A 27,729-nucleotide genomic window follows, 5' to 3' on the forward strand; every position below is an offset into this window, starting at 1 on the left:
CAATTTTTAAACTATATAAACTTGGCACCACGCGCTCCGATTGGCCACGAGATTGCCTTGGTGCCAGATGCTCTGGGCAATGCATGACCAGGAATGCTTTGCCTGCCAGAGATCACAATGTATCCCAGGCAGCCTGCATGCTCTGTGGTAGTGCACCATCCTTCCATTCTGGGGGCAAATCTGCCACGGTCCCAACACATCCATTGTAGTTTCACGATAAGACGTACCGGGAACAAACATGTCAACAGCTGCTAGTATGCACACAGGAAGTCTTTTACAAATTGTGTTGGCCACGAAAAGGGATTTTTTGTGGCTAGGACATTGTTTACTTAAAGCAGGTTCTTGAACTGGTGACCCTCTGATGTGACACAAGCTTGGTAAGACCGAATGGTGTTTTGCCAAACTCTTTCAAAGATTCCTGGCATTGCCCTGATGTGATTGGCGACATGTTGAATGCGATCCACTAATTCCTCCTCGTTTCTAGGTGGTTCACATCCAGATGGGTGAACTAGAACCATGAAGAATCCCCACAGGAAAAAGTCCGGTGGCGTGAGGTCTGGTGATCATAGGAGCCATCTCCTATGAGCACCTCTGCCAATTACCCAGCCGTCAAAGAGTTCATTTAAATATCCATGCACAGCACAACTTATATGTGGGCACCCCACCATGTTGTTGCCCCAGTAAGTTGAGGCGTAGATGGACCAGACCAATCAGATGGTCACCCACAATGCCTGCTGAAATGTTGAGCGAAAATCGTTCCTGGTGTCCATGGATATACATGATGTGAGAATTTCCCCTTGCCCAGTGATCAATGTTTCGAGTGTTGTAAAGACCATCCCGATGGAAGGAGCAATTGTTGGTAAACTACACAATGGCAGGGAAGTCGTGATCTTGTGCAACATGTTGAAGAAACCACCGGCAAACCCCTAGCCTGTGTTCATAGTCCACCAAAGGATTTAGGTCTTGGACAGGGTGGAAACGAAATGGATGCTGGCCATCATCCCTCAAAACCTCCCAGACAAACCGATGAGTGACCCCCATGTTGTATCCAACCGCTCGAGTACTTGTCATAGGTGCTTCCTCGAAGCACTCAAGAACAGTCTCTTCAAATACAGCATCCCGCCATCTTCGAGGTCTTCCAGCATCACCATGAGCCTGTTTCGCCTCTTTCACCAAGTCACCGGTGAATTGCTGTAAACATTTGTGGGTGTGGGTGGTGTCTTGATGGGTATCATTCCTCATACAGCCATGGAGCTTCATGCACATCACCATCGGATAGTCCATAAACAAAAACCATATCTTGTTGTTCTTCAAATGAATACTGTGCTGCCATGCTTATTATATGACTAAATTGCAAGTGACGTGTGTGTGCTCTGAAGCGAAGCTTATGTGTGAATGCCTCTGAAGTCAGGTGGAGACAAATAGCAAGACCTATCTGACATATATGCCTATCATGTTAGAGTAGTGATGGGGTGAGGAACGTTTGTATGTGTGAACTGACAACCATAGTGCTGCCCGTCAACTGACGAACAGCAACAGGGCAATCCCATGGCCAATTGGAGTGCATGGCGCCAAGTTTCCATAGTTTAAAAATGGTGCATTGTCAACCTACACAACATTAGTAATTTTGGTTCCTACTGGCATCAGCTGTCCAGGGTTAAAATTTCATGACACAATTTTTCTCCACCATGTATAGGATTTCATCACATTGAATCATGTCATCAACCATCACGTCACAGTATGGCTTGTAACATATCAAATACAATCTTTTTTCTATGTCACCATCTGCATAACTTGTAGAAAGATGATTCTGAAGACCAGTAAATAAATAAATCCTGCTCACTTCAATCAGCTTCATACTGACCAACAATTATTCCACATCCAAAGAGCAAGCGTGCAATATATCTGAGGTACGCATGGAAACCTGGCTCTCTCTGCCTGTAGGTCCTTCCACAGATCACTTGTAAAGAACTTGACTGGAATCCATAGACCTTCAGTCCTTTAAACGTGTGAATGAGATACAGTGATAATATTTTTACCATATGGACCCACAGTATTTTCATAATATAATTATTTGTTCAGAGCTGTACAGCATACAATGTGCTTTCCTCAGGTTTTGGATTTGGCACACAATCAACTTGACAGAATAAATCTAGCAACACTAGTCCCAAACCAGCTGCAGTTTTTGGATCTCTCGTGTAATTCCAGGCTTTACGTAGATCCACGTCAGTTTCAAGTGTACAGGTATGATCTCTTCCATCAATAACAAAATTAAAAATGATTTACAATAAAGTAATGCTCTTTGTATTATATAATTCTCATTAAAAGCGCAAGTAGCACTACTGTTTATTACTAAAACTGTATATTTAAAATAGCAACAAATATTAATTTATAAATTAACACTGTTGGTTTCTCATAGCTTAATTTTATAATGCATTATGTTCTACAGAAAAAAGATTTCAAGTATTACATATTTTTATTTTATTTAGTGGAATGAAATATTTAAATTCAAACTAGGTTTTATGCCTTTTTAGGACTCAGAGGCCAATGAGTCTTGTTGATGTGTCTGGACACAACAGAACTAGTCTTCCCTCCACTCCCTATAATGAAGGGAATGGAGAACTTGATCCTCCATGGAAAATAGGTTTCTCTGAAGCAGCAGGGAGTCGAGAAAGGTAACATCATTAAATTTTAAATTATTTAAATTCCTGGGTTTTTCCAAAGGTGAAAGTAATTTTTTGAATCCTGGGTCATATTCTCTTTACATTTAATTTCCATTACATGACATCCATACCAGTTTTGTATTTCCTGTACTCAAATACTTTGCTAAGGAGTTTACTCATTAGAGACAATACTTCCACCAGTAAAGCTTAATATAAATAAGAAAGACGTGATATCAGTTACTGGTATGCATAATATTATTATTCTCTCACTCCTCTTTTCTGAGTATCTCTTTCACAACTACATATCCCACAGTAGAGTGCTAATTATCAGCCCTGTTCTTGTCCACCTTAAATAAATATCTATTTTCTTAATTTTCCATTGGTGTTTTCAAAAGTTAAAATTAAATAAGATGATTACTTATTTTAGTATCAGTATAGGTATGACAACACTGTGGAACCATCACTGTTGGCACAAATGCAACTATGCTGTCTAACATATGCTCAACTACAAGCCAGGGAGCTGAAGCCCAGATGAGGTACTGAATCTCAACATGTAAGTTAATCTACAGGGGAGCAGAGAGTCCTAACACCATGTAGAGAATGAGCACAAAGGAAAGCACAACATGGAACCACCATGACCAGCCGGCAATGAGGCACAGCTATGGCTGTGGGTATTGAAATCACAATTAGAACTTCCCAGCCAGGCCTATTGCCAGCAGCATGTAAACACCTGGGTCACTGCATCTGTCCATGCCATTCTCTGTACACACCCTCCATGACAGCATTCTGTATTATTCTGCTGTGATACCCATGCCAGCTACTTTGCATTCATCTCAGTGTCCACTGGCAAGGATACTAGATTTCTCCTCCCTGAATACGCCACATAGGGCTGAAAATGACCCAGTTTGTGCTGTAATCACTGTTGCAATTCCAGAGAGAGCATGAGATCCTCCAGCAATGAATTCAACCACCGAAGAAGACAATGCTGACACAGCTTGCTTCACCTGAAGCACGGCAGACTAGGGAGTTTGCGGTAATGCTTGGCCCGCTGACATGGGCAGGGGTGAGTACTTGGCAACTGGTGAGCAGGAAAAAGAGGGTACTTATTTAAATTCCATGAGTTCCACTGTGTAAGGCACAGGAGCTAGCCCTGCTGGCACCCTATTCCATGATTGAAGGTAGGATGCCAAAGAATACACTGGAGGCAGCAGTGGGGGAGCATACTATGCAGTTGGGAGCCATCCACCTGAACATCATCAGAAACCAACCCTGTCACCCAGCTGGCTTGGAGATGGTGGCATCATAGGTCTCCCCCCCCCCCCCCCCTTCCTCTCTCTGGGTCCAGGGGTTAGAATAGGCCCATGGTATTCTGGCCTGTCATAAGAGGCAACTAAAAGGAGTCTCACACTTTTCAGCCCTATAAGTTCAGGTCCCATTTTATGGTTTGGCATGCCACTTTCCAAATTCTACAGACGTGTGGGCCATACGGGGAAGGACACCTTATGTGGTGCATGAGTTATCCATAGTGCCCTTAGATTTGATCTCCTGAATCTCTTCTCATCATGGCTTTGCATCTCCACCTGAATTCAACTAGTTAGGCAAGGACACTCTCAGGGGTATGCCATCTTCTTCCATTGTTTCTTGTCCTCTTTCGCCCCCGTGACAGTATTGAATTTCTCTGCGCCCAATATTCAGCATGGTAGCCAGTCAGTTGTGGTGGGGTTGTCATGTACCCATATGGTGGTAGCCCTCTGACAACATGGGGATTGCATTCTGATGCCTGAGCTGTAAACTTCCACATATGTCAAGGAGTAGATGCCCGTCTTCATGGGGCGTCCAGACTACCATCAACGGCCATCATGCCAGGTGGCCTTTGCTGTGGATGGGTGGTGCATGTGAGGAGGGCCCCTGATCAGAGTGGATGGCATCAGGGTGGATGACCCACAGTGAAGCGGATGAAGTTATCTCTTTTGTTGACCGAATGGCACCAGCAGTCCCTAAGAAGGGCAAGATGGAATACAATGCTGACAGGTATGAGCCTAAATTGTTTCCCTCCCATGCTACACCTTGGGAAGATCATAGGGCTACAGAAAGAAGAGAGCCATATTTGCCTCAGTATTTAGTCTGTAGCAGAATGGATGGAGACTGCAGCCTTGTTTCAGACAGCATCCCCAGCCCAATCCTGGCCGTTACTCGCTTGTGACCAGCTGGGTGATATTTCTGTTTCTGTCACTCCCCATAAAAGCCTCAACATTGTCCAGGGGATTATTTTCCATCATGACCTCCTCTTGCAGTCTGACGATGAGCTCCACGCCAATTTAGAATGGTGGGATGTTCATTTCATCCAGCGCATTTACAGGGGACCCAAAGACAACATGGTTGCTACAAGTGCCTTCATCTTGGCCTTTGAGGGTGATTCATTGCCTGAAAAGGTCAAGGTGATGGCCTACCACTGTGACATTAAACCATACATCCCTCCCCCTATGCGGTGCTTTAAGTGCTGGAAATTTGGGCACATGTCTTCCTGCTGCACTTCCAGCACCACATGTCGAAACTGCAGATGTCCACTGAATCCAGATACTTCATGTACACCTCCTCCCACTTGTATCAACTGTGGAGAGCACCACTCACCCTGCTTGCCAGACTGCACAGTACTCCAAAAGGAGCAGAAAATCATGGAGTACAAGACACTGGACCGGTTCACTTACCAAGAGGCTGAACGTAAATTTGAACAATTACACCCCTTTCGGTTGACATCCGCATATGCTGCAGCTATTTCAACATCGCCATCACCAGTGCCAGTAGTACCACGCTCTGTGCCACGAACAGTGGGCCCTCCGGGCCACCAGAATACATCTGCCCCTTGGTTGTAGGGGGCAAATCTTCCATTGCTCAAATCTTCCATTGCTCCCAAAACACCTACTTTTGGAGCAAGCACCCCCCCCCCCCAAAAAAAAAAAAAACACACAGGGGAAATCTGTTCCCTCCTCCCCTCCCCTGGAGAAGCAACAGCCTCCTCTGGCTCCAAGGTCTCCACTAATGCCACAGCAGACACTCACCAGTGGCTAAAGGAGCCAAAAGCTGCTGGACGAAGAGCTTCATGGTCTTCCTCTGTGCCTGAAGCTACTTTGGAGAAGTCCTCCCAGCAAGCCCCTAAAGAGAAGCGAAAGGGCAAGTAAACCAAGAAGAAGTCTGCTAAGAAACAGGACCCTCCAGTGGCCCCAACACAACCACTCCCTACCAGTTCTGCATTTGAGGTTGAGGTGGAGATCTTAGTGTCCCATAAGGACCTGGACCTCACTGATGCCTCATCCACTATAGGAACAGATATAAATACTCAATCCGTGGCAGCAGGTAACCCTGAGGTGTAACCTGCCTCCTTGTGCACTTCACACCTTCCTCCAGTTGAATTGCTGCTGCTTTTTCCACCATCTGGCTGAGCTACGGCAGCTGTTAAGCTTTACACCTGCTTTCCACATTGCCCTCCAGGAAACCTGGTTCCCAGCAGTGTGGTCCCCTGCCCTCCATGGCTATACAGGATGTTACAAGAACCACATGGAATATAATAGAATGTCAGGAGGAGTTTGCGTCTCTGTCCTGAACTTAGTATGTAGTGAACCTGTGCCCCTTCAAACTCCCCTTGAAGCTCTGGCTGCGAGGATAAGGACAACAGAGGAAATAACCATCTGCAATGTATATCTTGCTCCAGATGGTGCTGTATCCTGAATGTATTGGCTGCACTGATTCATCAGCTCCATAAACCTGTTCCACTTTTGGGACATTTTAACGCCCATAATCCCTAGTGGGGTGACACCATGCTTACTGGCCGAAGCAGAGAGGTCAAGAATTTACTGTTTCAACTTGACCTCTGCCTCTTAAATACTGGGGGCCCCCATACATTTCAGTGTGGCTCATGGTACTTACTTGGCCACTGATTTATCGCATTGCATCCCAGCACTTCTTCCATCTGCCCACTGGAGAGCCCACGATGACTTGTGTGGTAGTTACCACTTTCCCATCTTCCTGTCGCTCCCCCGGCATCATGCCCATGGACACCAACCCAGATGGGCTTTAAACAAGGCAGACTGGGAAGCTTTCACCTCTGCTGTCACCGTTGAATCTCCCCCATACGGTAACATTCGATGCGGTGGTTGAGCAAGTCACCAGGATGATCGTTTCTGTGATGGAAAACGTGATCCCTGTTCCTTAGGGTGCCCCCGGCAAAAGACAGTACCTTGATGGTCGCCAGAACTTGCTGAGGCCATTAAAGAGTGTAGGCGCCCTCTACAGTGACATAAGCGGCACCCTTCCCTGGAGCACCTAATAGCTTTTAAACGACTCCGTGCCCACATTCACCAGCTTATAAAAAGATGGAAACAGGAGTGTTGGGAGAGGTACCCCTTGACCATTGGGTGCCATACATCATCCTCCCAAGTCTGGACGAAGATCAGACGTGTTTTTGGGTACCAGACCCTGACAGGTGTCCCTGGCATTAATATCAATGGTGTGCTATGTACAAATGCAAACGCAATTCCTGAGCACTTTGCTGAGCACTACGCTTGAGCCACTGTGTCCAAAAAATATCCCGCAGCCTTTCGCACCCTCAAACAGTGGATGGAAGAGAAAGCCTCCTCATTCACTGAACATCACAGTGAACCCTATAACGCTCCATTTGCAGTGTGGGAGCTCCTCAGTGCCCCTGCACATTGCCCCGATACCGGTCCTGGGTCAGATTGAATCCACAGTCAGATGATTAAACATCTCTCGTCGGACTACAAGTGACATCACCTCGTCATCTTCAACCAGATCTGGTGCGATGGCATCTTTACATCGCAATGGTGGGAGAGTACCATCATTCTAGTGCTCAAACCTGGTAAAAATCCGCTTGATGTGGATAGCTATTGGCCCATCAGCCTTACCAATGTTCTTTGTAAGCTGTTAGAATACATGATAAATCGGTGGTTGTGTTGGCACCTGGAGTGATGGTGCCTACTGGCTCCATGCCAGGACAGTTTCTACCAGGGTTGCTCTATCACTGATAATCTTGTGTCCCTCGAGTCTGCCATCTGAACAGCCTTTTCCATGTGCCAACACCTGGTTGCCATCTTTTTTGATTAATGGAAAGCTTATGGCACAACCTGGCGACATCATATACATGCCATTTTATATGAGTGGGGTCTCCGAGGCCCGCTCCCAATTTTTATCCAACACTTCCTGTTGCTCCATACTTTCCATGGCCTAGTTGGTGCCTCTCATAGCTTCCCTGTGTCCAGGACAATGGAGTCCCGCAGGGCTCTGTATTGAGTGTCTCTCTATTTTTAGTGGCCATTAACGGTCTAGCAGCAGCTGTCAGGCCATCGGTCTCACGTTCTCTGTATGCAGACGACTTCTGCATTTCATACTGCTCCTCCAGTACTGGCTTTAGCCGACAGCTTCCAGTTTTCAGCCACAGAATTGTGTGTCATGCAATTCTGTTCGCATTTTACCATTCATCCGGAACCAGAACTTTACCTTAATGACAATCCACTCACAGTAGTGGAGACATATCAGTTTTTAGGACTGGTTTTTGACGCTCGATTGACTTGGCTTCCTCATCTTCGTCAGCTTAAGCAGAAGTGTTGGCAGCACCTCAATGCCCTCCACTGCCTGAGCAGCACCAACTGGGGTGCAGACTGTTCTAAGCTGCTGCAGTTCTACTAAGCTCTTGTTCAATTGCACCTTGACTATGAGAGTGTGGTTTATGGTTTAGCGACGCCCTCAGCATTGTGTTTATTTGACCCAGTGCACCACTGCGGAGTTTGACTTGTGACAGGAGCTTTTAGGTCGAGTCTGGTGATCAGCAAACTGGTGGAGGCTGGAGTCCCTCCATTGCAGATCAGACATGCACAACTGCTCACTAGTTATGTTGCACACATTCGTAGCTCTCCTGAGCATCCAAATTACTGTCTCCTTTTCCCAACCACGGTGCTTCATGCCTCGGCGGCCCAGGTCAGGGCTTACAATTGCAGTTCACATACAATCCCTTCTGTCTGAACTGGAGTCCTTCCCTTTACCACCTCTACTCGAGGTCCATTCACATACACCTCCATGGTGTAAACCCAAGCCGAAGCATTGTCTGGAGCTTTCGCAAGGCCCCAAGGACTCAGTTAACCTGTGGTTTTCTACTGTCACTTCCTCTTGATTTTTGGCATGTCCCGGGGCTTGAGCACTTTACATCAACAGCTCAATGGCTTATGGTCACGTTGGCTTTGCCTGTGTTCACTGAGTGCATACTCAACAGCACTCCTTGCCAGATGGTTGCAGTGTTTTCACTGCAGAGCTGGCAGCCATATCTCGTGCTCTTGAGTACATCCACTTACGCCCAGTCATTTCTCCTCTGTATTGAACCCTTGAGCAGCCTACAAGCTATCGACCAGTGCTACCCTCGCCATCCTTGGGTAGTGACCATCCAGGAGTCCATCTATGCCCTGGAACGGTCCAGTCGTTCAGTGGTGTTTGTCTGGACCCCAGGTCAAATCAGAATCCCAGGCAATGAACTTGCTGACAGGCTGGCCAAACAGACTACACAGAAACCGCTTCTGGAGATCAGCATCCCTGTAACTGACCTGCGTTCAGTATTACAACACTAGGTTTTTCAGCTTTGGGAGATGTAATGGCATAATCTCAGTATGCACAACACACTGCATGCCATTAAGGAGTCTATGAATGTGTGGAAGTCCTCCATGCAGCATGCGGGCCTCTCACAGAGATTCTGTGATTCTCTGCTGGCTCCGCATTGGGCATGCTTGGGTGACCCACAGCTACCTCCTGCACTGTGAAGACCCACCTCAGTGTCGGTGCGGCACCTGGTTGACAGTGGCCCATATAATTTTAAGCATCCTTCTGTGATTGCCCTGCATAATAAACTTCATTTAATGGACTTGTTACCGTAAATTTTAGCAGACAACACATTCTCGTGATCAGCCAGCCATGGTTATCTGCTCTCTTGTTTTAATCTCTTCTACCTTTTTCTTGCTTCTCTAGCTGTGGTTTTTGTGTCCTATTTTGGCCCTTGTAGTGTTTGTTGCCCTTCTGTTGTTCTTGTGGTTTTTCCTTCCTGTCTGTATCGTGCTGTATGTCTCGTTAATTTTTTCTTTCCCTTGTGGATTTGTTTTAATAGGAACAAGGAACCAATGACCAAGCAGTTTGGTCCTTTTCTCCCCCCCCCCCCCCCCCCCATTTTTAACCCAACCAACCATCATAGGTCCAGCAGGTCACAGCCTCTCAGCTACAAATGATTAGAATGACAGATCAGCTGCTCCCAACTGACATCCATCACAAACAACTGCCTAATTTTGTGACCCTCCACAACATCAAGCAGCCACCCCAGCTGCCAGCTGAAAGACTGGGCATACATAACAGTCCTGTGATAAAAACATGATGAATGACAATGATCTGAGGCATGCAACTGGGGGTGCAACAAATTCAAAAGACCCCATGATTGGCACCCATTGAAATGCTCCACCATACTATATGGTTGTCCATCATCACCTGGTACATATTCAGGTAACTCATAAGGCATTGTCACAGTATGAGGTAGACACTGACTTCTTCACTTCAGTCTTGAACAACCACGTGAAACTTCCCACATCACCGAGTCCGCGTATGAGGTAGCAAATTGAAGACACTCAAAATGACTCTTGCACAAGAGACCTTGTGGGTCAGCAACCAACACAGCATATGATTGCCCAGGGTGCTTTTGATGCTGGTTAAACTGCAACTGTGGCACTGTCACATGTGTTAGATAACCAAAATACTGCATGAGCAACTGACAAAATTCATCAAACGTAAGTTTCTCAGGGTCAGTAGAGGGCTTCAACTTCTGAATGATTTAATATAAACTCACACTGCTGGTCAACAACAAGGCAGCATTAGCAATTGAATCAAAGATACACCTTACTTGACAGTGCAGCAAGAACTGGTGCAGATAATTCTCCCACCTTTCTGTATCCTTGTCTGAACCAGTGCGTGGCATCAGGGACAGCAGGGAAGCGAGCTCCTCTTCCAGGACCTGGGCCACTATCAGCACAGTTACAATAATGTAATTGTCACTGTCAGTACGAATGTAACTATGCTAGCTGATAGTGGCTCAACTACAAGTTGGGGAGCTGAACTCAAATTTATGGGGAGCATAGATACCAAATACCATTTAGAGAATGAGCACAAAGAAACACACAACACGATCAGCATGAGTGATTGACATCAGAGCACGTGGAACATAGCACTATGCAAAGCTAAAGCTGGGTCTGTAGGTGTTGAAATCAGTGTTATGACTGCCTGCATGGCCAGTTCCAACCAACAGGTAAACCCCAGGGTCAGTGGCAATGCCCATGTCACTCTTTGTACTAAGGGCACTGCCCATGCCACTCTTTGTACTCACCTTTCATGACAATGTTCTGTTCTATTTTGCTATGATACCCATGCCAAATCCTCTGCATCCATCTCACTGTCCACCAGAAGGGGTACTAAATATATTAATATGCTCAATCATCAAAAATTAATGATCTCTCTTTTTACAAATTCATAATTTCAGTAATTTTGGACAACAACTACTATCTGGTATGGCAGCCCAGTGATTCTGAAAGCCCACCAGAATGCATGGCCCAAGATGACACCTAGACAGTGCTCCTAAAATTTGTAAGCACTGCTGTCACTGCCCAAACTTGCGAGCCACGCCCCCTGTGTCAGCCTATCAGTGCTTGCAGCCACGCTATAAAACTAGCAGTGCAGTGGCTTGAACCTCAGGCACATTCCAACTGTGCTCTCATATTGTATGAGTACATTGCACTTACCATTGTTTGGTTCATGATACTGTTATGCCCAGACTCTTTATTTGGTTCAGTCTCTGGACTTCTCATTCTCCATGTTGTCTTCATTGTCCATCCATCACTGTTGTCATCTTTCCATCATTTTCAGCAACTCACTGTTGATGCAGTCGGCCAGCACCTTCTGGTTGCATCCAATTACAGTTAGTGTGATGGACGACAACGGGAAAGGTTAACAGTGTCTTATAGAGTCAAAACTTGTGCAATTTGTAGAACAGCACCAGCAACAGCTTCTCCTGCAGCAGCAATTGCAACAGCTGTTGCAGCAGGAAATTGACTTGTTATGCCAGGAAATTCTACTTTCGTCATAATGCATGCAGCGTTGGGGTTCACAACACACTCAGGCTGGTTGCTTCCCAGGCAAAGTCCTGTGCACCCCTGTTTCTGCCTTTGAATAAGACCAAAGAAGATTGAGGCATATATTTGCAGCAGCTGAAACAGCATGTGGGTCATTTTTACTTTTCTGATGACGCTCTTCAACAATTTCTCCTGCTTTTGCAGACTTCCCTGGAGACATTTTTCTTGCTAAAGAAGTTGGTTCTCCTCTTTAATCCAGTTGCACTCACATTCAGGGAGATGTATTTGTTGCTGAAGAACTATTATTCACAATTATTCCAAGTGGTCATGTCGCACCTTGAGTCCCATCAATACCACAAGTAACTGGGTCAGTCATATCACTCATGGGTGACAGATTTGCAAGGGCTGAGCCGATATTGTGATTTCAGTTGTGCAAACCCATCTTGCAAAATACCATATCCAGCTTCCTTGATCAATTGGTGCCTGATTCAGAAGCACGTACTGCAGCCCTCATGCTAGACAATCATTCCTTGGACAGTATTTTGAAAATTGCACACCTTTTTGAGGATGCATTAGCAGCAAATGAACAATTTATGGTTCATCCCCAGGTAGAAGCATTTCCATCACCACCAAGCACGTGAAGTCCTTGTCCCACCAGCAATGTCGTGACTTGTCACTTACAGATGTGTCAGTGGCCTCTGAGCAGCCAGTCACACCACATCAGTGTATGTAGCAGGGTCTCCCATCTTCTCCTGGTCTGGTTGTTTCATGATGCATCAATGTGCAGACTGTCCAGATTGCTGGGAACACAGCATCCATTGTGGAAAGGATAGAGCATCTCCAGACTGTCTGCCATCAAGCATTGGGACAGTCAAACCCCACTACATAATTGTATCAAGGTATGGTGCTTGATCTCCACACCATTGTTCCCTAGGGCAATCCTCCTACCACCAAGTTGTGTATTAACCTCACAAGTACACATAGGAACATTTGTTTCCTCTGTAGCCATGGGAGCAACAGTTTCCCCAATGAACCTTCCAACATATGCTCATCTGGGTTACTCAGCATTGGCCTTGCCCTCCTGAAAGTTGGTTGTATATGGTGAAAGCTCAGTTCCTCTCAGAGGTCAGTTCATAACTATGGTAGCATACAAGAAGGTTACATGGCCGTAATGCCGTTTGTTGTCAGTAATCACTCGGTTGGCAACGTTTTCAGCCTGGCTGTCTTCTCCCTTTTGGTTTCTCCATCATGGATGGACTTCAGGTCATCTCAGACATGTTTTCCTTTCAGGAGCCTGATGATCTTTGTGCCTCCCTTGCGTGTCTATTCAAAGCTGTCCTAGGGTGCACCATCAGTTTTGAGGTGCATATTTCTGAATGTCCAGAAGCTGTGCCTGTTTCTTTTTGGCAAATGCACTCCTGGTCTCCCAACGGACAGCCATTAAGCTTGAACTAGAGCACCTTCATGAAGCTGGGGGATTGAACCTGCCAAAACTAGTGCTTGGGGTACACCCCTGGTAGTGGCTAAGAAGCCAAATGGCTCCCTCCACACCTGTGGAGACTTTGGATCGACACTCAATGCCCATGCACACACGGAAATGCACCCCCTGCATGTCCAGGGGACCTCCTCCTAAAACTTGTCAGTGGTGAACATTTTTCTAAAACAGACTTTGTTGGCGCTTATTTACAGATCCCACTAGATGAGGAATCACAACACATTATGGTCATCATTACGCCCTTTGGCTTGTATAAATACAAATGTTTGCCCTTTGTGATCTCTTCTGCCCTATCAATCTTCCAGAGGTACGTGGAACAGTTAACCATGTCCACTCCAGCTTAGCCCATCTTTTCACTCATCCTGTAATAGTGAAGTGGAGCAGAAGGTGTGAACATTTAAATAACAAATGTTGACAGCAATGGACACATCCACCACCATCATGGCTGTGTTCCTGAGAACCTACAGAACCACCCTGTCCAGGACCACAGCCCAGTGAAGCTCCTCCATGGATGACAGCTGTGTACTCTGCTCCATCTCCTGGCACCGCAGCCCCCAAAACCTCAGATCTGACGTGCTTGATGATGCCTCAGGTTCAGCTGTTAAAACTTTCATGGATGTCAGCTATGATGGTGACCACACATGAGTGGTGCCTCATGAGAGCTGACACTCCAACAGGATGACAATTTTTCTGGAAAACCTGAAAAACCTGGAATTCTCAGGGAATTACATTTTACCTGGAAAAATCATGGAAATCTCAGGGAATTTCAGGAATTTCATAAAATCACAGGGTATTCTGCATTTTTAAACTAACATTGAAACTGAATTTGTTGACTTTTATAAATCACAAATTTAAAAAAAAAAAACTATACATTTCAAAGTGTGTTAATTCCATGAATATTATTCCATAATTATTGATGTTCAAAAACTGTGGTTAAACTACTGTTTAGTGCTGGTATATAGCTCAGCTGAGAGGCTGCCTCTCCCCCCCCCCCCCACCCCCCCTCCCACCCCACCCCCACCCAGCTCACCATTAATCTATTAGGAGCTTCTTTAAACACTGTTCCTCCTCATACTGGAATTCTAAGGGATTTTTGTTTTTTCAAAGTTTGTGAGTTGCCACCATGTCCAAGGGATTTGGCACACCAACCAACTCTGCCCCCCAACTACTGGCTCCACCAACATCAATGGTTCACTCAGAGTTGGAGTGTCCACCCTTGCAAATCCCTCAACTACACAGGTACAATTTGCACTCCAGGGCACTGCTAGCAGTTCCTGTGGGTGCAGGTATGGAGGTAGAGATCTCACCACAGCATTCAACCATTTTCATACCACCATTCTCCAGCACATTGCCCAACATCAGATGTTCCTTCTTCCAGCTGTTGGGCTCCTCCACCAGAACACCAATTGTGCCTCTGGTTCATCTTGCGAAACATCATCCAGTGCACTTCAGGCCTTATGTGCCCATTTTCAGAGGCAGGAATCGGGTGTCCTCGCCTGACAATTTTGAAAGTCTGCCAGCACACATGGGTGTAGACGACAGCCATTAGGCACCATCCCTAAAATTTGTGAGTGCTGGTGTTACCGCCTCAGCACTATTCATGGGCCACGCCCTCTGTGCCAGTCTTTGGTGCTCGTGGCTACACTATAAAGCTAGCAGCACAGGGGCCCAGACTTCAGTCATGTTCCTGCTACATCTCATACTGTTTGATGCACTCACTGTTGTTTGGTTCCTGATATTGCTACATCTAGGCTCTCGATTTGATTCACTCTCCCAACTCATTGTCTTCATTATCTGTCCACCACTGTTGTTGGCTTTCTGTGGTTTTTGTGGATTCACTGTCAACACCATCAGCCAGTTGGCAGTGTCTCCTGGTTGTATCCAATTCCATTTACTACATACTCAGTTTTCATCCTGGACATTTGTAGTTATCATAAATATTTTTTACAAAAGATGTAGCCTTTATGACCTTACAAATTAAATTTCCTCTCCAAATTTTCTAATTGATTTGATATGGTAGTTTCTGTTCTGTTCCTGCTCTTAAATACCCATAGTTTCAGCTAGTTTAACCACCTAAAAACGAAATTTTCCATTACAAAGGTAAAAAAAATCTTCAATTGCATAGTTTAAAATAAAGTGTCATAAGATTGTTGACAGATATTGTATTTACGTATGAAGGGACTGAATTATGTAGAAGAGATTTGTCAATAGAAGCATGTTGCTTGATGCCAGTCAAAGATTTAAGTAAAACAAAATACTTAATGTTGCCTATATCTTGCTTCTGAATATTTTTAAATGTCTTGTATTACTGTTTTTCCATTTTGAATACTGGCAACTGGTTTGATCAAACATTAGTGCTCATACACTTCTGATGTGAGCTGGTGAAGTATATATGAACAAGTTCATGTATAAGAAATGTTATATATTTCAGACTTTACATAAGTCAGATTCGACTACCGGCATTCTGCAATACTGAGGGACTATTTGGAATGTTTGATGGAGGAAATACTAATGAGTTACCAGTTATTCTAACCAAAGCAGTGCCACGAATATTACTGGAGGAAAGAACTGTTAAAGAAACTGCAAATGAATATATGAAATACACAATGTTGTCTGCACACCGGTAAGCTTGTAAATGATATCTGTAATGCTTCTTACAAACTGAAATTCTCTGTAAACTGTGAGGGTCATTCAATAAGTAATGCCCCACATTTTTTTTTTCTCAGAACATATTTGTTGTTAAGAGTCAGAATTTGGTGACAATATACATCAATATGTCTTCTTCATGTCTTATTTTTCTACATAGTTTCCTTCATGCTCTATGACCGTATGCCAATGTCGTGGAAGAACATGCATTTCTTGCAGGTAAAAGCTCTTGTCCTATAGGTGCAGCCATGTTTTCACTGCATGACTGACACTCTCATCATCTTCAAAGTGTGTTCCCCATAGAGAATCTTAAAGCAGCCCAAACAGATGGAAATCCGAGGGTGCTAGATCTGGACTGTAGAGTAGATGAGGCAATGATGTCCAACCCAATTTGGCGATGTGTTCCCAGGTTCTCAGACTTCTGTGTTGGCATGTATTATCATGTTGGAGCAAGATTTATGAAGGATTCTTGTCCAGTCGAACACATCGGAAATGGTTCTTGAGTTTATTCAGTCTTCATGTATGCCTCTGAATGGATGGTTGAGCCTCTTGGCATCACATCCATGAAAACAATGCCATCACAATCCCAGAATACTGTCACATGACTTTTCTGCCACTCCAAGGTTTGCCTTTTTGTTTCCGGCACAAAGTGGTGCACCCAGCTATTGTCCCCCGTAATGATTTGTGATGGAAAGACCTCTCTTTCAGTCTCAAAATGCTCCAACAATTCAGGTGAAATGGCCTTTCTTTGAATCTTGTGGTCTGCTGTGAGCATTCATGGAACCCATCGTGAACACCTCTTTGAATATCCGAGAGTCTTGATCATTGGAGATGCACTTCCAATGCTGACCAACAACTGTAGAGCCAATTATCAAGTTGTGATGTGCTGGTCAGCACGAATAATGGCATCCCCATGATTCAGCAAGTCTGGATTAGTGGCTGTGACATAACGTCCCGAGCATGGCTGATCATGGAGCTCTGTTTCTGAATTTCCTTAGGCTGTAACTTTCTTTAGCCATCACCCAACTGTTCTATCAATTGCAGCATAGCCATACAGTGCGTACAAACGTTTATGGATGTTAACCATGGTTTATTTTTCTGTGCACAAGAATTCAGTAACAGCACACTGCTTGTAATGTGAGTTGTATGTAGACGCCATTTTGATGCTGTACTATTGCTCTGCCATCTTCCAGAATGGTTCGAAACTTCACCAGTGCACAGAACAAACATTAAGTGTGAAGCACCAACAAGGATGTTTGTCCATGTATATTAATGATTTTTTTAAAAAAATGTGGGGCATTACTTATTGAACCACCCTTGTAAGTTGTGATATATGCTATCATTAGAAAATAATGTAACCACAAACTTTTTGGGATAATACCAAGAAAATGAATATAAGGAATAGTTGATAGTATTTATACATAGCTGTACACAATTCTTTAAATATACATTAAAAACATAGACATTTCATGGTTAATTATCTTAATTTAAAATAAGGAGGGTATAAGATGAACATCAACAAAAGCAAAATGAGGATAATGGGATTAGCCAAATTAAATCAGGTGATGCTGAGGTTATTAGATTAGGAAATGAGACACTTAAAGTAGTAAATGAGTTTTGCTATTTGGGGAGCAAAATAACTGATGATGGCCACAGTAGAGAGGATATAAAATGTAGACCGGCTATGACAAGGAAAACGTTTCTGAAGAAAAGAAATTTGTTAACATAGAGTATAGATTTAAATGTAAGGAAGTCTTTTCTGAAAGTATTTGTATGGAGTGTAGGCATGCACGGAAGTAAAATATGGAAAGCTTTCAAAATGTGATGCTACAGAAGAATGCTGGAAATTGGAGGGATAGATCATGTAACTAATGAGGAGGTACTGAATAGAATTGGGGAGAAGAGAAATTTGCGGCACAACATGACTAGAATAAGGGCTTGGTTGGTAGGACACATTCTGAGGCATCAAGGGATCACCAATTTAGTACTGGAGAGAAGCATGGAGGGTAAAAATTGTAGAGGGAGACCAAGAAAGACGCTAAGCAGATTCAGAAGGATGTAGATTGCAGTAGTTATTTGGAGATGATGGGGGTTGCACAGGATAGAGTAGCATGGAGAGCTGCATCAAACCAGTCTCTGGACTGAAGACACCAACAACAGCAACAATAATTTAAAACTCAACAAGGTAACTACACAAAGAGAAAATTGTTAAAGAAACTACCTGCAAACATGTGAAAGTTGCAACATAATCAGCCCAAAAATATGTGGGTTTTTTTTTTTTTTTTTTTCATAATTGCTAGTATCTACTGTTGTTTGATCCCAAAGAGAGGCTGTTCTCAAATGGTGCCCTCACTCTGTTACTATTATTTGTAAATACACTTTCTGCTCCTACTACTTTCTTCTACTACTTCCCTTCATTACTACAACCATTACTCAATTCTATGACCTAATGACCTACTGACAGTTCTTCATCATAATAATGCACTATTAAACTGGCCTTAAAGTGCACTCCAGTGTTTTCTGTCAATTTTGAATATTACATCTCTCTCAGTCATTGAAACCTTGATAACTTTATCTTAATGTTATTGCCTCGTCTTTCCATAATTATATCTGGAAGTAAAATATTTGGCATTTTCAGCCCATCTTTCTCCATTAGCAACCTTAGACTTAGTACAAGGGTAAGTCAATTATTATCCTCAAAGTAGTTATAAAAGTTTATTGTAATCAAATAGGAAACTTACAAGAACATCATTTTTCAACTTAGTCTCCTTGTGTTTCAATGTACTTGGTCCATTGTTGTACAAGCTTCCTGAAGTCCTCATAAAAGAAGGTTCTCGGGTGAGCTGTGAGCCAGGAATGCACTGCTTCTTTCACTGCTTCTTCTGAGGCAAATCAACAGCCCCTTAATGCCTGTTTGAGTGGACCAAACAAGTGATAGAAGGGGCAAGATCAGGACTATATGGAGGATGATCCAGTACTTGAAATTTGAGTTTCTGGAGTGTTTCAGCAGTGTTGCAGCAGTATGAGGATGGGCATTGTCATGCAACAACAACACAATACCTTTTGACAGCAATCTTCGGCATTCACTTCAAATTGCAGGCTTAGCCTGACAGTAAGCATCTCACTGTAGCATACACTGTTTATTGTTGTGCCCCTTTTGCCATAATGTTCTAGTACTGGACCTTGTGTGTCCCAAAAAACTGTAAGCATCAGTTTTCCTGGGGACAGTTGGGTCTTGAACTTTTTCTTGCATTCCATACTCCGTTCCATACTCCACCGTTTGCTCTCCAGCTCATAATTGTGGATCCTTGTTTCGTCACCAGTAATGATCCCGTCTAAGAATTTGTCCCCTTAATTACCATAGTGATCCAAATGTTTCCTGCAGATGTCTAAGTGCGTTTGTTTATGCAACTATGTGAGCTGTTTTGGGACCCATCTTGCACAAACTTTATGAAACCCAAGTCTGTTGTGGATGGTTTTGTAGGCAGAACTGTGGGTAATTTGCAGATGATGTGCCACTTTGTCAATAGTTAATCGTCTGTCTAAGAAAATCATTTAACATGAACGTTCAATGGTTTCTTCATTTGTGGCGGTAAATGGTCCTCTGGCTCCTTCATCGTGCGTAACACGTGTGCGACCATTTTGGAATTTTTCAATCCATTCATAGACACTCTGCTGTTGCAAAACACTGCTCCGGAACTGTACCAAAAGTCTTCGATGAATTTTGGCCTCTGATACACCTTCCGACCACAAAACATGGATCACTGAATGTTGCTCTTCTTTGGTGCAAATAGACAGTGGAGCAGCCATGATTAACAGCATGGCAGCGTTAACAAAACTAACCTAGCAGCTTGAAAATAGCAAAGATATTACAACAAATAAACAAAGCATGTTCATCAACACAAAATGACAATACTACCAAAATAAATGAAAATATAACTAAATTGTGGATAATAATTGATTTACCATCGTACTCTGGAAAGAAGAGCTGCTTTTAACATTTTTGTATACCTTGACTTTTCGTTTCTATTATCTTTTTTGTTTATAATGTGAAACCAATATTAACCATATGATTCAGAAAAATGAAATATTAATTGCCAGTAGTATTATGAAAAACAATGTGTAGATCAAATATGATGCATGAGAAATACAATAACATCGATGACATCACACAAAGCAAATCCTCCCTTTTTTTATTTTATTTTTATTTTCTTAAACCATAATTTTTGTGGCTGGTTTCATAAGCCCCACCACAAATTCCTCTCCTATGACAGCCTCATCATTTCAAAGTAGCACTTACACCCCACTTCCTCAATCATTTGTTGAATGTGTTCCAGTCCCTGTACCCCCTACCATGGGCGTACCCAGCGAGGGGCCGGGGGGGGGGGGGGGGGGGGGGGGGGGGGCTGCCACCCCCCCCCCCCCCCTCCCCTAGAAGATATTTGCAGTTTTTCACTAGTTTACTGTTTTATTTAATAAGAAAATAAGAAATGCTTCATGTTTTCTCAGATTGTACAAGTGCTTTCTTGTATTTAAAATGTTTATTAAAAGCAGTTTTTCAATGGTTTACTGTTTTATTTAATACGAAGTGCTGTATGTTGTCTCGAGTCCTTGTTTCCTGAGACTAGTATGACCTGCTCCCCTCCCCCCCCCCCCCCCCACACACACACACAACTCCCACCCCTAGTTCAGATCCTGGGTACGCCCTTGCCCCCTACAGTTTTCACCCTTTACAGACCCTCTAATTCCAAAGAGTTTATTCCCTGCAGTCTTAACATGTCCACCAATCCTGTCCCTTCTTCTTCTCAGTGTTTTTAAAATGTTCCTTTCATCTGTGAAGAATCTCCTCATTCCTTATCTTATCAGTAAACCTAATTTCAAACATTCTTCTGTAGCACCACATCTCAGATGCTTTGATTCTCCTTTGTTTGGTTTTCCCACTGTCTGTGATTCACTGTCATTCAATTCTGTGCTCAAAACGTACATTCTCAGAAATTTATTCCTCAAATTAAGGCCAGTAAACTTCTATTAGTCAGGAATGCACTTTTTGCTTATACTAGTCTGGTTTTTAAGTCCTTCGTGCTCCGTCCATCATAGGTTATTTTGATTCCAAGGTAGCAAAATTCCCTAACTTTGTGATCACCAATTTTGATGTTAAGTTTCTCGCTGTTCCTGTTTCTATTATTTCCGATTACTTTTGTTTTTTTCTACTTTACTCTTAATCCATATTCACTTTCTCTGAAGATAGTAATATCACCTTTAAATCTTGTCATTTATATCCTTTCACCCTGAATTTTAATCCCACTCTTGAACTTTCTTTTATTTCTGTCATTGCTGCTTCTATGCATAGATTAAATAGTAGGGGCAAAAGACTGCATCCCTGCCTTACATTCTTTTTAATTTGAGCACATTGTACTTGGTCTTCCAGTCGTACTGTTCTCTCTTGGTTCTTGTACATATTGTATATCATCCATCCTACCCTGTAACTTACTCCTATTTCTCTCAGAATTTCAAACATCTTTCTCCATTTCATATTGTTTAACACTTTTTCTGGATCCACAAATTGTACGAGCATGCCTGGATTTCTCTTCAATATTGCTTCCATTGTTGTTGTTGTTGTTGTTGTTGTGGTCTTCAGTCCTGAGACTGGTTTGATGGAGCTCTCCGTGCTACTCTATCCTGTGCAAGCTTCTTCATCTCCCAGTACCTACTGCAGCCTACATTCTTCTGAATCTGCTCATCTCTTGGTTTCCCTCTACGATTTTTACCCTCCAAACTGCCCTCCAATACTAAATTGGTGATCCCTCGATATCTCAGAACATGTCCTACCAACTGATCCCTTCTTCTAGTCAAGTTGTGCCACAAGCTCCTCTTCTCCCCAATTCTATTCAATACCTCCTAATTAGTTATGTGATCTACCCATCTAATCTTCAGCATTCTTCTGTAGCACCTCATTTCGAAAGCTTCTATTCTCTTCTTGTCTAAACTATTTATTGTCCACGTTTCACTTCCATACATGGCTACACTTCATACAAATACTTTCAGAAACGACTTCCTGACATTTAAATCTATACTCGATGTTAACAAATTTTTCTTCTTCAGAAACACTTTCCTTGCCATTGCCAGTCTACATTTTATATCCTCTCTACTTTGACCATCATCAATTATTTTGCTCCCCAAATAGCAAAACTCCTTTACTACTTTAAGTGTCTCATTTCCTAATCTAATTCCCTCAGCATCACCCGACTTAATTCGACCACATTCCATTATCCTCGTTTTGCTTTTGTTGATGTTCATCTTATACCCTCCTTTCAAGACACTGTCCATTCCTTTCAACTGCTCTTCCAAGTCCTTTGCTGTCTCTGACAGAATTACAATGTCATCGGCGAACCTCAAAGTTTTTATTTCTTCTCCATGGATTTTAATACCTGCTCCGAATTTTTCTTTTGTTTCCTTTACTGCTTGCTCAATATACAGATTGAATAACATCGGGGAGAGGCTACAACCCTGTCTCACTCCCTTCCCAACCACTGCTTCCCTTTCATGTCCCGCGACTCTTATAACTGCCATCTGCTTTCTGTACAAATTGTAAATAGCCTTTCGCTCCCTATATTTTACCCCTGCCACCTTCAGAATTTGAAAGAGAGTATTCCAGTCAACATTGTCAAAAGCTTTCTCTAAGTCTACAAATGCTAGAAACGTAGGTTTGCCTTTCCTTAATCTTTCTTCTAAGATAAGTCGTAGGGTCAGTATTGCCTCACATGTTCCAACATTTCTATGGAATCCAAACTGATCTTCCCCGAAGTCGGCTTCTATCAGTTTTTCCATTCGTCTGTAAAGAATTCGCATTAGTATTTTGCAGCTGTGACTTATTAAACTGATAGTTCGGTAATTTTCACATCTGTCAATGCCTGCTTTCTTTGGGATTGGAATTATTATATTCTTCTTGAAGTCTGAGGGTATTTCGCCTGTCTCATACATCTTGCTCACCAGATGGTAGAGTTTTGTCAGGACTGGCTCTCCCAAGGCTGTCAGTAGTTCTAATGGTATGTTGTCTACTCCGGGGGCCTTGTTTCAACTCAGGTCTCTCAGTGCTTCGCCAAACTCTTCACGCAATATCATATCTCCCATTTCATCTTCGTCTACATCCTCTTCCATTTCCATAATATTGTCCTCATGTACATCGCCCTTGTATAGACCCTCTATATACTCCTTCCACCTTTCTGTTTTCCCTTCTTTGCTTAGAACTGGGTTTCCATCAAAGCTCTTGATATTCATGCAAGTGGTTCTCCTTTCTGCAAAGGTCTCTTTAATTTTCCTGTAGGCAGTATCTATCTTACTGCTAGTGAGATAAGCCTCTACATCCTTACATTTGTCCTCTAGCCATGCCTGCTTAGCCATTTTGCACTGCCTGTCGATCTCATTTTTGAGACGTTTGTATTCCTTTTTGCCTGCTTCATTTACTGCATTTTTATATTTTCTCCTTTCATCAGTTAAATTCAATATTTCTTCTGTTACCCAAGGGTTTCTACTAGCCCTCGTCTTTTTACCTATTTGATCCTCTGCTGCCTTCACTATTGCATCCCTCAAAGCTACCCATTCTTCTTCTACTGTATTTCTTTCCCCCATTCCTGTCAATTGTTCCCTTATGCTCTCCCTGAAACTCTGTACAACCTCTGGTTCTTTCAGTTTATCCAGGTCCCATCTCCTTAAATTCCCACGTTTTTGCAGTTTCTTCAGTTTTAATCTACAGCTCATAACCAATAGATTGTGGTCACAGTCCACATCTGTCCCTGGAAATGTCTTACAATTTAAAACTTGGTTCCTAAATCTCTGTCTTACCATTATATAATCTATCTGATACCTTTTAGTATCTCCAGGGTTCTCCCATGTATACAACCTTCTTTCATGATTCTTGAACCAAGTGTTAGCTATGATTAAGTTATGCTTTGCGCAAAATTCTACCAGGCGGCTTCCTTTTTCATTTCTTAGCCCCAATCCATATTCACCTACTATGTTTCCTTCTCTCCCTTTTCCTACTCCTGAATTCCAGTCACCCAAGACTATTAAATTTTCATCTCCCTTCACTACCTGAATAATTTCTTTATCTCATCATACATTTCATCAATTTCTTCATCATCTGTGGAGCTAGTTGGCATATAAACTTCTACTACAGTAGTAGGCGTGGGCTTCATATCTATCTTGGCCACAATAATGCGTTCACTATGCTGTTTGTAGTAGCTTACCCGTACTGCTATTTTTGTATTCATTATTAAACCTACTCCTGCATTACCCCTATTTGATTTTGTATTTATAACCCTGAATTCACCTGACCAAAAGTCTTGTTCCTCCTGCTTCCATTATGAAGCACAAAGTCAGAACTGCCACTCCGTCCTTTACCTTTCCTAAAACCAAACTGCTCTTCATCTTGTCCACTCTTTTGTATATTCTTCTTCTCAACAGCTTGAATGCATGATATGTTCAAGCTGATTTTGCGGTAGTTTTTGCACCTTAGGCCCATGTTGTCTTTGGAATTGTGTGGATGATATTTTTCAGAAAGTCTGAAGGTACATCACCAGTCTCTATAGATTCTGCACACCAACTTGTATAGTCATTTGGTTCCCATTTCCCCATGATTCTGAAAGAATGTTATCTATTCCTTCTGCTTTATTTGATCTCAAGACTTCCAGAGTTATTTTAAATTCTGACTCTTAACACCGGATCCCGTATGTCTTCCTTATCAACTCCAGATTCTTCTTCTGTCAAGCACCAGATAAGTCCTCCCCCTCATAGAGGCCATCAACGTTCTTTTATTTATTTTTATTTTTTTATTTATTTATTCATCCATGGAACAATATATATTGTATGGATGTGGTCAGTTTATAATACATGAGCACACATTTACATTTACAATGAAACAGATTTCTCATATTTTGTGTAGTTTTTATGACTAGTCATACACACATTTATAATTACACCATATGTTGGTGATAATGTCATATGTTGCTAATAATCTACATCTATGTTAAATATTCTTTTACAGTATAACAACTTTTACTTACTAAGAAGGTTTTAAGCTTTTGTCTGAAAGTGAGGGGCTCATTTATTTCTTTAATTTCCTCTAGTAATTTGTTATACAGTTGTATCCCATTATAAAATATACTTTTTTGCGTCTTTGCCTTGTTCTTTCTATCTAGATGGATGTGGTGACAAGATCTTGTTTCATGGTCATGTATTAGGCTGTTTGTGTTATACATGTTGAGATTTTTCTTAATGAACATTATGTTCTGAAAGATATACTTGCAAGAAACAGTTAGAATGCCTAGATTTCTAAATAATTCCAGACAGTGGGCCCTGTTGTTGCTGTTTGTTATTATCCTTATGGCTCTTTTTTGTACTTTGAACACAGTTTGTATGTTACTGGCACTTGTTCCCCAAAACATCCACCTATCTTTTCTTTCCTCTGCCTTTAACACTGGGATTCCCATTGCGCTCTTGGTGTTACCATCATTGATTTTAATTTTACTGAAGGCTGTTTTTCCTGTGTGCTGAGTCAGTTCTTCCAGTGATGATTTGTTTTTCAATTTCTTTACATTTTTCCTGCACCCGTTTCACTTTGACTTTCCTGCACTTCATATTTATTTCAGTCCTATGCAGTTTATATTGCTGTATTCCTGTCTTTCTCCGAACATTCTTGTACTTCTTCCTTTTGTGGATCAATTGAAGTATTTCTTTTGTTACCTGTGGAGTTGCTTTCCTTGTGCCTATTTCTGACTGTGCACCATCTGTGGTTGCCCTTTTTAGAGATGTCCACTTCTCTTCGGCTGAACAGCTTATTGTGATATTCCTTATTGCAGTATCCACATCTTAGCAAACTTCCAACATATCTCATCACTCTTCTGTACTTCAGTATCTTCCTTCCTGCAAAACTGATTCTTCTGTATGATTATCTTGAACTTTTCATCATTACTAAATTATGATGTGAGTCTGTCTGCTCCTGGGAGTGCCTTACAATCCAATACCTGATTTTACAATCTCTGTGTGACCACAATGTAATCTAGCCAGAATCTTCCCATGTCTCCAGGTCTTTTCCAAGGATATCTCCTTCTCTTGTGATTCTTGGAAATAGTGTTCACCATTACCATCTGAATTTTATTGCATGTATCAATTACTCTTTCTCCTCACTTGTTCCTTCTGCTTAGCCCATATTCTCCATTAACCTGTTCTTCTGTTCCTTCCCCTACAACCATGTCTGAATCCCCTATAATTATTAGAGTACCGTCTCCCTTTACATACTGAATTACCCATTCAGTATCCTCACATACTTCCTCTACCTCATCATCTTTTGCTTGCTGCATCAGCATGTGTACCTGTAGTATCACATTCCATGTCAGTTTGCTGTTGAATCTGATGGAAACAACAGTATCACTGAACTGTTGACAGTAGCTCGGTGCCTCCTGGAAATGCAAATGGGGGACTGATTCAGAATATTTTGCCAATAGAGAGATTATGATGACACTTTTTCAATTGCAGACTACATGCCCCATGGATATACATTATGAGTCTTTAATGAAGTGGTTTCCATTGCCTTCTCCATCCTCATGCCATTGATCACTGCGGATTCTTCCATCTTAGTGGGTCAGTTTTCTACTCCACGGGCAAGAGACTGCCCTGCACTTCTGTCCATTCCTCCACCCTCTTTGACAAGGTCATTGGCAGAGAGAGGGTGATTTCTTATGCTGGAAGTGTTCAGTTGCCATTGCTGATGACTTTTTTTTTTTCTCTCTCAAAATTTAAGCAGTGGCTGGCTCTGAACCTGGAACCCAAGCTGTTTTATTTAGTAATCAAAAGTACTGTTGCTAGACCACTGGTACAGAACTGATTGTTGCTAGACCACTGGTTCAGAACTGATATCATTAGTAATATAACTGGAGCACTGCCACACAAAGGAAATGCAAAACTCTAACAGAGAAAAGCAATAATTTCTGTGGATTGTGGTCAGTACATGAAACATAGCATAAGAATCAGAATGCTATCTGACTAGTGATCACTGACAGTGTACACGGCATGTATTATCGGAATTGTGTAAGGCACTGCAAAATAGTATTTAGAACAACTTAGGTCACAGAATTGTATTGAGGGATATCAGTAAGTGCACAAAAGGCTATTCAAACATTTTCTATCACACATTAAACCAATCAAAAATCATATAGCAGTAAGACAGAGAAAAAAATGGGGCAGTAAATAAAACCAAAACAAGAAAAAAATTATACTATTGCAGTCTCAGACAGGCAATTTAATTCCACAATAACATTTCTATCAATATTACTTCCTTGATTATTATAAGATTCATAGTCATCATTTGCAGTTAAAAAAAAATTACATTAATTGGTAAAACTAAATTTTCTTTGTTAAACAGTGAACTGAAAGAAAAGGGGCAGAAGAATGGTGTTTGTGCTACACTCTGTCATATCACCAAAATGAGGGGAAACTCTAATCAAAGCGGAAACGGATTCATACCAAGTAACACCCGATATGTCATGAGAGTTGCTAGTGTTGGGGAGGCTAAAGCAGTGCTTTGTAGACAGTCTGAAGGAATTGTACTTGCACAGAAAGAAAAATCTAAAGCTACTGGTAATCCAAATGTAAGTACTGTGACTTAGCCTCTGTCTTCCAATGCCATGTGAATACAGTTGAAAGTACATATGTTTCTAAAAATCCAGTATTCTGGTAGTTGTTATGTCCAAGATTTTTTATTTTATAT

At 42.4% G+C, this 27,729-nt stretch overlaps 1 protein-coding gene across 1 annotated transcript in view; it reads left to right on the forward strand.

Moving 5' to 3' along the window:
* LOC126456087 (protein phosphatase PHLPP-like protein) overlaps window positions 1-27,729 on the forward strand; it is a 414,974-nt gene that overhangs the window by 368,732 nt on the left and 18,513 nt on the right. The window contains exons 14-17 of the mRNA XM_050091843.1: window positions 2,114-2,244; window positions 2,535-2,675; window positions 15,751-15,942; window positions 27,385-27,610. Coding sequence (XP_049947800.1) covers window positions 2,114-2,244; window positions 2,535-2,675; window positions 15,751-15,942; window positions 27,385-27,610 — 690 coding nt within the window. The remainder of the gene's footprint in view (window positions 1-2,113; window positions 2,245-2,534; window positions 2,676-15,750; window positions 15,943-27,384; window positions 27,611-27,729) is intronic.

Source organism: Schistocerca serialis, chromosome 2 (assembly GCF_023864345.2).
Source record: "Schistocerca serialis cubense isolate TAMUIC-IGC-003099 chromosome 2, iqSchSeri2.2, whole genome shotgun sequence".
Lineage (NCBI taxonomy): Eukaryota > Metazoa > Arthropoda > Insecta > Orthoptera > Acrididae > Schistocerca > Schistocerca serialis.